This window comes from Eublepharis macularius, chromosome 10 (genome assembly GCF_028583425.1).
Source record: "Eublepharis macularius isolate TG4126 chromosome 10, MPM_Emac_v1.0, whole genome shotgun sequence".
Taxonomy (NCBI): domain Eukaryota; kingdom Metazoa; phylum Chordata; class Lepidosauria; order Squamata; family Eublepharidae; genus Eublepharis; species Eublepharis macularius.
In genome coordinates, this window is record NC_072799.1 from 96,028,440 (window position 1) to 96,041,358 (window position 12,919).

The 12,919-nt window shown below is 37.6% G+C and overlaps 1 protein-coding gene across 5 annotated transcripts in view; it reads left to right on the forward strand.

Moving 5' to 3' along the window:
* Window positions 1-12,919, forward strand: part of RFC1 (replication factor C subunit 1) — a 117,659-nt gene that overhangs the window by 39,959 nt on the left and 64,781 nt on the right. For 4 of the 5 annotated variants that reach the window (XM_054989808.1, XM_054989810.1, XM_054989809.1 and 1 more), the window contains one exon: window positions 2,244-2,321. The exons of the other annotated variant lie outside the window; for it this stretch is intronic. In XM_054989808.1, coding sequence (XP_054845783.1) covers window positions 2,244-2,321 — 78 coding nt within the window. The remainder of the gene's footprint in view (window positions 1-2,243; window positions 2,322-12,919) is intronic. 5 annotated transcript variants of the gene reach the window in all.

The following is a 12,919-nucleotide window of genomic DNA, read 5'->3' on the forward strand; positions in this document are numbered from 1 at the left end:
ATGTACAACCAAGAGTTGGGGGATTCTCGCTACTGCATTCATGGATTTGAAGGCAGCTTTTGATACTGTGCTCCATGCTAGATTATGGTGCAAATTAAAATTAGCATCTGTTGACAAGAGACTTTTGGCTTTCATTGAGATTCTGTACTCTAACCGCTCTGCAAAAGTCCACTGTGGGGCATATGGACAAGTTTCCAATGTGATCTCACCTTAACAGGGAGCGCATCGGAGGTGTGTGCTGGCCCCTTTATTGTTTAATTAGTATATTAATGATATGATTTCTCCTGTTTCTACCAAGATTGTTGCACTCCGTCTATTGCTAATGTTAAAGTTCCTGTTTTTCTTTTTTCTGATCATGCCGTTTTCCCATCAAGAGCAATAGCAGGACTGTCCTCTTTGATAAAGGCTTTTACTGTCTAGAAGAAAGCCTGATTATTAACTATCAAAAATCCAATGTTACTGTCTTTGGCAAAAAAAAGTCTGCTGTACCTCAGAAGTGGCAAACTCATAACAATAACATTGAGGAGGTCTCCCATTTTAGATATCTAGGGCTCTGGTTTGACCAGAGATTAATTTGGTCAGTGCAAGTTGCTCATGTTAAAATATTGGCCACAATGACAACAAACATAATTTGTTGTTTCTTTTCTTCATCTGGGGCTCAGTATATTATAGTCCAAACTCTTCAGTGCCAACCTGGTTGCTTTATATAGGGCTGGTATCTGGATTGATGCCCTGACTTGGACAGCCCAATCTCATCAGATCTCAGAAGCTAAGCAGGGTCAACCTTGGTTAGTAATTGGATGGGAAACTTCCCACGGAGACCAGGGTTTCAGAGGTAGGCAATGGCAAACCTCCTCTGTTAGTCTCTTGCCATGAAAACCCCACCAGAGGTTGCCATAAGTCAGCCATGACTTCAGGACACTCTCCACCGCCATCTGGATTGATAAAATAGGAGAGGTCCTTTGATTCAGTTCTTAAACTCCTATGTTCCACTTCTGGAATTCTGAACTGTGTAGCAGGGGTGGCCCTCTGAGCAAAATTGGGGCAATCATCTTTTGAAGCTTGGGCTTGGCTGAAGGCTTTTCCCCTTAAAGTCAAAATTTTATGCTCTGACATCCAAGCTGATACCTCAGTTTGATCAGAGAGGATTCTTATTTTTCCCATTAGATAAACTTGTAGGGCAACAACGTCAGCTCCTTAACCTTACCTTGGACTCCATTCAGTCACTGGGCAGAAAGCTATAAGCATGATTAAGAAACCGTTATTTAAGTATGATTATAACAGCGAGATTTGTATAATAATGATAATGATAATAACTTCAACAACAAGAACGTCATTCGATTTATATACTGCCCTTCAGGACAACTTAATGCCCACTCAGAGTAGTTTACAAAGTATGCCGTTATTATCCCCACAACAAAACACCCTGTGAGGTGGGTGGGGCTGAGAGAGCTCCAGAGAGCTGTGACTACCCCAAGGTCACCCAGCTGGCTTCAGGTGGAGGGGTGGGGAATCAAGCCCAGCTCTCCAGATTAGAGCCCCGCGCTCTTAACACCAAACTGGCTGTAAACCATTATACCAAACTGTAGAGCACAGAGGCGTTTGCTCTACTCTGTTGGTATTTTTCCATCTGGCCTGCTTCTTGATTATTGTTCATATTTGACTGTTTCTTGATATAGGCATGTCTTTTTGTTGGCATACCTAAATTCCTTACCATCTAGAGTTTTGCAAGGGAGGTACTGTAGGGTACCATACGCTGATAGAGTATGTGACTGTGTTGTAGGTAGTATGAACACATATCATCTGGCTTGAATGCAGTAATTTTTCTGAGGGTAAAAATCTTTTAATTCTTCCTTTGTTCCAAAAAATAGATCATATGGACACATTGCCTCTTTTATTATCAGATAATAGTAGACTTAATCACTCTTTCAGTTGTGAAATTTTATGAACTTGTGGTTGATTTTTGCAGCCTGTTGATTGTGATCAAACTTTTTGTATTTTAGTAGTCTGCGTAAAACTAGCATGTTAGGAAGCAGTATGTAGAGAGAGAGAGAGAGAGTGTGTGTAAATGGACTTGTTTGCTTTGCTACTTTCAAGATGGCTTATGCTAAATTTTTCCGGGGGTTGGTGAGCATTTGGATTAAATAGCCTCTCCACTTTGTTCTCAGGCGAGGTCCGTCTGATTATTACCGATGGCAGTTTACTTTCTGTGTAATGAGTGATATGTTTCATACTGCTTACAGTTGGAGAGACAATTGCATGAAGATGAAGAATTTGCTAGAACTCTGGCCGTGTTGGATGAAACTCCAAAGAAAAAAAAGGTAAAACTTTGTGAAAAGTTTGCTCTGCGTAACTAACAGTGCAATCCTATGAAGAGTCACTCCAGTCTAAGTCCATTGACATTAGATGGGAGTAACTCACTTTAGTCTTGAAACCAGGTGGGGTAACCTAGAAGAAGACTGTGTGTATTTTATATTTATTCATGTATTCATTTCATTTTCAAACCTTTCAGCCATTGGTTGATGAGGTTATAGAAAAACAAAAACAAAGCAAATCAGTAAAACAATAATACTAAAATCATTTTAAAACGTAAGCAAAGAATCTAGTGACAGCTCAGCAGTTGGAATTAGCAGATCAAAAAATAGAAACTCTAGAAGTACATAGCAGAAACTCTAACTTAAGATTCCGGTTCATTTCAGAAGATTTTGGAAAAAAGGATCTGGTAGAAGAATTTAGAGTGTTATTACAAGACCATTTTAAAATTGAGGAAGATTTTGTAGACGTAGATCAAATATACAGAATTAATTCAAGATTAGCTGCCAGGACTAAAAAGCTGCGTGGCATACTGGTGAAATTTACACATAAAAAAACTAGAGACTATATACCGAAAAAACAGAGAGAGGATCCACTCAAGGTATCTGGGACAGAAGTACAAAACTTTCAGGATCTCCCACAAAGCCTGTTGAAAAAGAGGAAAGACCTTGATTTTCTAAGACAAATTCTACTAAAGAAAGAGATTAAGGTATCATTGGAGAATTCCGTTTACTCTTGAAGTCTTGAAGGAAAAAGATTGATATCAACAATTGACCAAGCCAAACAACTGTTTGAAGAACTGTTGACTGGAAACCCACCAGAAGATCAACAAGAACAAGAAGGCAAAAACATACTAGAAGGCAAGGAAGGAAAATTGGACCAAACAGTGGCATATTAGCAAAATGGGAAATTTCAGTATTTTATCAATAAATAAATATATATATATATATATATATATATATATATATATATATATATATATATATTTTAATAAAATTTTTATTGGAATTAGAATCATTTGATTTCACATTACAATCAATTCCCGTTTCCCAATTTCTAACCCCCTCCCTTTCCCCCCTTTTTTGTAGACTTCCAACAGTTTTCCAACCCTTTGTCCCTTTTCCCTTACTCATTTTAAATTCATCTATCTAACAAACATATACTTTCCCTTTAATCTAAGCAATAATTCTTTAACTATTTTTAACACTCTGTACCCTATCTTTAAGTCCCTTCTTCCGTATTAGACAAACAATTTGTCCCTTTTTTCATAATTTCATAATTTCCTGGTTTCAAATATTTCTATAAACCATATACCATATAAACCATATAATCCATGCATTCATATAAGTCAACCAATTTAACTTATATTCTGTATATTACTTTTTCTACATATCTTGTCTTCATTCTACTTTAGTTATATTTAATTATATTATTAATTTCCTCTTTCTTTAATTATACATCTATATAACTATCGTCAAAAGTTATCAATCAATTTGATCCATATATTTCTTCAGGTAGACTTATTCAGTTTAACATGTTACACGTTTATACCAGAAACAATATTAATTAGTCGGTCCTTATAGTTAGTTATTTTCTATCCATATTCTATATATTTTTCTATATATAACAATCTAACAAGATAACTGCTTAGACATTTTCATTTCTCTCTCTACCCTCCGGTAAAGTCACCCCCCTCTACCTTTTGTCATGTTTCAATAGTTCTCAAACTGCCACAGTTCTCCTCCCACCTCCCATTTCTTCAACACGTATTGCTTCAGCTTCTCCCAGTCTGTGTTGAACTGTCCTGGGTCCAGATTTCTCAATTTTCTTGTCATTTTGTCCATTTCGGCCATATACAGCAATTTGTAAGTCCAGTCCTCAATAGTTGGCACTTCTTGTACTTTCCATTTTTGCGCATACAAAAGTCTGGCCGCTGCTGTCATGTAAAATAGCAATGTTCTATATTGGGCTGGAATATTCTCCATTCCCAAGTTCAGTAGCAGGAGTTCTGGGTTCTTATTGATTTGAAATTGTAGAATCTCACTTATTACTTTTATTATTTCTCCCCAGTACTGCCTAGCTACCTCACACGTCCACCACATATGGTACAGAGAGCCCTCATGTTTTTTACATTTCCAGCATTTATTAGAAGTGTTCGAATTCCCTAGCGCAATCTTCTTTGGTGTCATGTACCAACGATAGATCATTTTGTAAATATTCTCTTTAATATTAGTACACGTTGTAGTCTTCATTGTGTTTTTCCACAAGTGTTCCCATGCCTCCATTGTCATTTCTTTGTTAAAATTTATGGCCCACTTCACCATTTGTACTTTAACTATTTCATCTTCAGTATACCATTTCAACAGTACTTGGTATACCTTGGAAATTTCCTTCTTATCCTCTTTTAAAAGTGTCTGCTCTAGTTCCGAATTCTCTGTTCTTATGCCTCCCTTTGCACAGTCCGAATTGTAGAGATCTCTGATCTGCCTATACTGAAACCAATCATAGTTGGGTGATAACTCGTCCTGTGTCTTTATTTTAAGTTTGGAAGATTCTATTCGGGTTATCTCCTTATATGTTAAACACTGTTGCTCAGTATCGACAGCTCTCGGATCTATTACTTCATATGGAACCACCCACATGGGGGTTCCTTCTTGTAGAAAGTCTCTGTACTTCTTCCAAGTTGCAAATAGGCTTTTCCGTATGTAATGATGTAAGAACATAGAGTTCACTTTTACTTTATCGTACCATAGGTATGCATGCCATCCGAATATTTTTTTATATCCCTCTAGGGCCAATAATTTCTTATTCTTCAGCGTCATCCAGTCTTTCAGCCACACTAGGCAGATTGCATCATAGTAAAGTCTTAGATTGGGCAGTTGCATTCCGCCTCTTTCCTTTGCATCTTGTAAAACTTTCATTTTCACTCGAGGCTTCTTGCCTGCCCAAACAAAGTCTGATATTTTCCTCTGCCATTTTTCAAACTGCTTAGAGTCTCGGATAATTGGTATTGTCTGTAACAAAAACATTACTCTTGGTAACACGTTCATCTTAACTGCTGCAATCCTTCCCAACCATGACAAATTCAATCTATTCCATTGGATCAAATCTTGCTCAATCTGAGTCCATAGTTTTTCGTAGTTATTTTTGAATAGATCTATATTCTTTGCAGTCAGTTCAATTCCCAAATATTTCACCTTAGTTGTTACTTCACAGTCCGTTATTTCCATTAACAGTTGTTGTTTTTGCTTAGTCATATTTTTGCATAGTATCTTTGACTTCTTTTTGTTAATATAAAACCCTGCCAAATCTCCGAACTCCTTGATCTTCTCTATCACTTTTGGCATATTCTCCATTGGGTCTTCCACAATTAACATTATGTTGTCCGCAAATGCTCTGACCTTATAAGAAAAGTCTTTTATTTTTATTCCGCGGATTTCTTCATCTTGTCATATTTGTATCATCAGTATCTCCAATACCAAAATGAATAACAGCGGAGACAACGGGCAACCTTGTCTTGTTCCTTTACTTATAGTCAATTTCTTAGTAATCTCATCATTCACCACAATTGCTGCATTCTGGTCTCTGTAGATTTCTTTAACTGCTCTTATGAATCTTTCTCCCATTTGTAGCTTTTCCATAGTGGCAAACATAAAGTCCCAGTTCAAATTGTCAAACGCTTTTTCAGCATCAACAAAGAAGAAACCAACCTCTTTGTCAGAACGCTTATCATAATACTCAATAGCATTGATCACTGTCCTTAAGTTGTCTCTGATTTGTCTACCAGGTAAAAAACCTGCTTGTTCCTCCTCAATAACTTCCGAAAGCCATCCCTTCACTCTCTCTGCCAGTATCTTCGCAAAGATTTTATAGTCATTATTAAGTAAGGATATGGGTCTGTAATTTTTCACATTAGTCAGATCTTGGCCCTCTTTGGGGATCAATGAAATGTTAGCTTCCTTCCAGGTATCTGGAATCCGTTGATCCTTTAATACTCCATTGATCACTTCTTTTAGGAATGGTACCAGTTCGTTGGCCATTATCTTATAAAATTTGGCTGTAAGTCCGTCTGGCCCTGGCGCCTTTCCCAAATTTGTTGATTGTATTGCCATTTTTATTTCCTCATCCGTTACTTCGTTGTTCAGTCTGTCTCTCCACGCTTCCGAGATTACTGGGAGCTTCATTTTCTCCAAATATGTCGCTATTGATTCTTTGTTCACCTCTTTCTTATTATACAATTTAGCATAAAATTTATAGAAGGCTCTACTAATGGCTGTCTGTTCCAAATACGTTTTGTTATCTTCACATATTTTATTTATTGTTTTCTTTTCCTTTCTCTTTTTCAATTGCCATGCCAAATATTTCCCAGGTTTGTTTGCACCTTCAAACCCTTTTTGATTCAATCTTTTAAGATTCCACTCCAATTCTTTATTATTCATTGCTGTCAGCTGTTCTTGTAATATTTTAATGTCCTGATAAATTTTCTTTTTCCCTGGTCTCTTCTTTAACTGTATTTCTTTGGCTTTTATTTTCTCCATAATCTCCTGTCTCTTCTCCTCTTTCTTTTTTCTGGCTCTTCCATTTAAGTCCATTAGTATGCCCCTAATTACCGCCTTGTAAGTGTCCCAAACCTTGTTGGTTGGTACTTCTTTATTCATGTTGTATTGTATGAAGAACTTTGTCTCTCTTCTCAGCATCTCCATATTCTCTCCCTCTTGAAGTAAGTCCTCATTTATTCTCCATCCTTTCCTTTTGCTCCTTCTACCCAATTTCCACATAATTGGATTATGATCCGAGCCCACCATCGGCATTATTTCCACTTCCTTAGTCCATAACGCTAAGTCTTTTGAGGCCCAGATCATATCAATTCTCGATAGTGTAAAGTGTCTTGCGGAGTAGAACGTAAATTGTCTGCTTTTCGGGTTTTGTCTTCTCCATACATCTTCTAAGGTTTCCTGTTGTATCAATTCAAAAAACAACTTTGGTAGCAGTCCTCTCTTCTTTTGTGCAGTTGATGATTTTTTGTCTAAATCCAAATTTGTCACTCCATTGAAGTCTCCAGCAAGTATTATCTGGTCATATGAAAGTTCATCTAGTTGCTTCCTTAAATCCTCAAAGAAGCTTTCTTTTGCTCCATTAGGTGCATAAATTCCAACTACCAGCACTCTCTTTGAATTCCATACGCATTCCACTGCTATAAATCTGGCTTCCACATCTTTCATTACAAACTTTGGCTGCAGCTCCTCTTTAATATAAAGCACTACTCTTTTTTTCTTATTAGAGGCCGCTGCAAAATCATTGCCCAATTTTTTTGATTTTAGATACTTTACATCTTGTTTTCGAATATGGGTCTCTTGCAAACATACAATATCACATTTTTGTTTTAATAGCCAGTGAAAAATGCTTTTTCTCTTATTCGGTGAATTAAGTCCATTTACATTCCAAGATAAAACTTTACACTCCATAATCATAATCTTGTTGCTGGTAAGTCCTTTTCATTGTCTCTTATAAATCGCTCCATCTCTCGTTCAGATCTGATGCGTTTTTTGGCCCCTCCAAATTCAAAGGACACTCCTTCTGGTAATTCCCATCTGTACCTGATTTTCATGTCCTTCAAAATCTGAATTAGCGCCTTATATTTTTTCCGGTCCAATAACACCGATCTGGGTAATTCCTTCATAATGATAATCGTCTTGCCGTCAATCTCCAATGGATCTTGAAACTGTTTAGTCACAATCTTCTCTTTCATATTTCGGGTCGTGAATTGCACAATCACATCTCTTGGTAATTTCCTCTGGGTCGCAATTCTTGAATTTACACGATATACCACGTCCAGGATAGCCACAACTTCCTCCTCCTCCTTCCCCAGGTATTCAGCTAACACCTCAGTCATCTGTTCTTGCGCTGTCTTTCCTTCTACTTCTAGCAAGCCGCGAAATCTTAGCTGCTTCTCCATGTGTTTACTTTCTGCAACCGCCATTCCCCCCCTCATCAGCCTCATCTCTGTTTGTTGCGTGTCAGCTAACTTCTACTACTTTAACTCTCTGCTGTGTTCCTTGCAGTTCATTTTGCATTGTTTCCATACCTTTCTTTACTTCTGACAGCTCACTTTTCACTGTCTGTTTAACCTCTTTGATCAGCTCCGGTTTCATGTCCTTAAGTTCTTTAATCACTTCTAAGAGTTTTTTGTCTAGGTTCTCTATTGCCGATTGCCACTCTTTTTTCGACATCGTGGGGCTTGCCTTAGCTCGCTCCCACGAGTCCGCCCTCTTCCTTAACTCCGTGGCGTAAAATTTAGTGTCTTTTTAATTTTTAATTTAAATGTCCCGGTCTTTTTGCAAAGAAAAAACTTTTAGAAAATCCAAAATGTCGGGCGTCTTTTCTCTATGGTTCTTCTATGGTTTTTGTAATCCAAAATGGCCTACTTCCTCTTCCGCTGAAGCCGTGGCTTTTCCCCTTTCAAAGATGGCGATTCCCTTCTTCCTGCCCTCCGGCAGGAGCCGCTTCTCTCCAGCAACTCTATTGTTATTACGTACTTCCTGTCTCCCGACTTCCCGCAGTAGCTCTCGCGATGGTAAAATTTTCTCACAGCTCCATGACCGCAAGTATTCAAAACAATAGTCCAAATTCTTTAATAACTTCTTTAAACTTAGTCTTTTTTCTATTTCGACTCTTGCCGAGTCTTCTCCTCCTTATAATTAGCCTGTTGCAGTTTTAAAATCTACTTTTAATCTTCTTTACTTTTAACAATCTGTCCCGTATCAGAAGATAGTGATCTTTACCTTCCCATTCACTTTCCGTGGGTTGTAATCACTGTTTCAATCTTCGTTTCTCCTCTACTCCTCTTTCCCCTGTTGAAGCTTGGGTACGTAGGTCTTATACCAACCGCATTGGCCCCGAAACTGCCGCAGAGATCATAGCCGACCTGTCACAGGGTGGGACCTCAAGGGTCGTGAGGGGGCCCGTCGCGTAGAGCCCCCCCTCGCCCGAGATCAACGCGCCCTGAGGTCTTGAGCGTTCTTTGCCTGCTCTCCACCTGAGAGCAGTCGGCCGCGGGCTATTTTGCCCCCGCCGGCCACTTAAAACGGCAGTCCGGTCAGCTCCACAGTTGGAGCTGCGTCAGACCTCCATGAATCCCAAACCGGAAGTCTCTATTTTATCAATAAATATTAATGACTTAAACTCCCCAACAAAGTGATCCTAAATATTTAACTTGCTAAGGAAACAAAAAGTGGACATTATAAGTATTCAAGAAACCCATATAAAAAGAATTCATGAGCATATCTTAAACAGTGGAAAATTAGGTAAAGTTTATGCATCATCAGCAGAAGATAAGAAAAAAGGAGTAACAGTCTACGTGAGGAATCAACAAGTTAATGTTGTTGAGGAATTGAAAGTCTCTGAAGGAAGATATATATTTCTAAAAATCAAGTGTATGCACCAAATAACGCAAAAGAAAAATTCTTTGAGAAACTTTTTGAAAAACTATCGGACTTTCAAGAGAGAGAAATCATTATCTGTGGGGATATGAAAGGAGTTTTGGATTTAAAGAAGGATCAGTTGAAAAAAACAAGAGGAGGAAAATTACCCAAGAATGTTTTTCACTACATGGAAATGTTTCAACTACTGGATGCCTGGAGAGCTATAAACCCCTTAAACCCCAAATCTAGAGACTATACTTTTTTTCCAGATAGGCATCAAACATATTCCAGGATAGATATGTGTTAGATGTCAAAATCTAAATTATTGAATCTTAAGAAGGCGGAGATTCTACCGAAAATTTATGCAGTTCATAATTCCTTATTGATAGAGTGGCAACAAAGTGGTTTTAAGGAAAGAAGATGGAGATTGAATGATAATATCTTATTGCAAGATGATGTTCTAAAGAAATGTAAGAAAGAGGTAGAAGATTTTTTTAATTGAACTGTACTAATGGTATCTCTATCACCACAATTTGGGAAGCAGGAAAAACCTTTATGGGAGGGAACTTGATAGCTTTGACTTCCAAAAAAAAGGAAGGAGAAAGCAAAGCAGATGACCGAAATTATAGCTAAACTTCAACTTCTGGAAGAACAGCACAAAAAATCCTTCAAGAAGACAATATTAACTGAAATTAAGCAATTATGAAATCAACTGAACTTATTACAAGTTGAAGAAATGCCAAAGAAATTAAGTTTCATGTAGCAGAAACATTTTGAACACGCAAATAAACCAGGTTGCTTTTTGGCCCCTTGTTTAAGGAAAGAATCTGAAAGAAGAAGGATAATAGGAGTCAAAAAACCAGATGGAATTACACATATAGAAAAAGAAATACATCAGCAGTTTCTTTCTTTTCCAAATTATATAAGAAAGAAATTCCTAAAGAACAAGAATTGGAAGATTAATTTCAAAGTTTAAATTGGAAGATAAGGAGCTGACGAATAATAATATTACAGTACAAGAGATTTCACAAGCAATAAGAAAAATGAAAAAAGAAAAAGCTCCAGGTCCGGATGGGTTAACTGCAATGTATTATAAATGCTTGGAAGAAGAATTGATACTGCCACTTCAAAAAGTCATGAATAAAATAAGTGAATCTTACCTCCAATGTGGCAGGAGGCTCATATAACATTGATCTATAAAGAAAGAAATGATACAATGCTGCCCTGATCATATAGTCCTGTCTTGTTATTAAATGTGTATTACAAATTGTTTACCTCTATATTAGCAGACAGGGTTGAAAAGGTATAGCAAGTATGATACACCCAGATCCAAACAGGCTTTGTTTCAAAGAGATATATGAAAGAAAATGTTCGATTTGTAATAGAGGCAATGGAATTAGTGAAGAAAAAAGGACGTAAGACCGCATTTATTTTTTTGGGTGTTGAAAAAGCATTTGATAATCTCTCCTGGAATTTTTTACAAAAAGTAATACAGAATTTAAACTGTGGTTCAGCGTTTGATAATTGGATACAAGGAATTTATATAAAGCAGGCCAAGATTTTAAGTAATGGGACATTAACAGAAGAATTACAAATAGAAAAGGGTACAAGACAAGGCTGTCCACTGTCGCCACAATTATTATTTTAGCAATGGAAATCTTCGCTTCAAAGCTAAGACAGGACTCTAAAATTAAAGGTTTGAAGGTTGATGATGAAGAATTTAAATTGAAATGTTATGCAGATGATGTTGTTTTGACGATTTTGAATCCACATGAGACGTTGCAATACGTTATGGAACATCTTGTAAGTTTTGGAAAGTTCTTGGGATTTAAAGTCAATAGGAAAAAAAAAACTAAAATAATCCCTAAATTGTTAACAAGACAAGAAGAAGAACAAATTAAGGAATTGTCGGGATGTGAAATAGTAGTGAATCCAGTGAAATTTCTGGGCATAAATGTAACAGGACAAAATGAAACATTATTTAAAGATAATTATGAAGTTTTATGGAGGAAAATTCAAAACAAGACAGTTTTAACTTTGACCATCTTACAAGATCTAAGATGGTCAAAGTTAAAACTGTCTTGGATAGGAAGAATTCCTGCAATTAAAACGAATATCTTAGCAAAAATTAATTTTTTATTTCAAATGCTACCCATCAGTATAAAAAATAAGACACTTCAAACCTGGCAAAGACAGATAAACAAATTTATCTGGGATGGCAAAAAACCAATAGTAAAATTTAAGGTACTACTAGATGAAAAAAGGAGAATTAGCGGTGCCAAACATAAAATTATATTATACAGCAGCCAGCTTGGCTTGGATCATAGACTGGATTAAAACCCCAAAAAGGCTAATATGATTGGAAGCGGCTGATCTATCTGAAGGACTGCATAATTACCTATGGGTGGAAAGAAGAGTGAGGACAAAACATGAAAGACGTGATAAGAGACAGCCTGATTCAAATTTGGGATTCGGCAACAATGAGGATAAGCCCACCGATATCACCAATATTGTTACAAATTGATGCCTTTTGTGATTAGAATCAAAGAAAAGTTAATGACTTTGTAACTTATCAAGATATGTTAAATTCTCAAGGAAAGATAAAATCATAGTATGAAACGTAGGATGAAGGAGAAAAAAATACAATTGTCGATTAGAAATGGGCACGGAACAAAAAAAACGAACCACGTGATTCGTAACGTTCCACGGAACATGAACCATGAACTTCCGACCTTTTCTCAGTTCGTGGTTTGTTGTTCTATGGCATTTCAACCACCCTGCACCGGCTGCTGAAGCCAGTGTGGGGTGTTTGAAACAGACAGCTGGAACTGACGCAGGATCTGTGAAATGACAGCTTCTTTCTGCTGCTGCTGGGGCTGTCAGTTATACAGACCCCGCACTGTTCCAGTGTGGGATCTGTGAAACTGACAGCCCATTTTTCCTGCTGCCTGGGCTGTCTGTTTTACAGACCCACAGCGCAGACAGCCCGGGCAGCAGGAGAAATGGGCTGTCTATTTCACAGACCCCCGCGCTGGAACCGGCATGGAGTCTGTGAAATGACAGCCTCTTTCTCCTGCTGCGGGAGAAAGAAGCTGTCATTTCACAGACCCCGCGCCGGAACCGGGGTCTGAAGCGGGTGCGGGGTGTTTGAAACAATAGCCCCTTTCTTCTGCTGCCTGGCAACA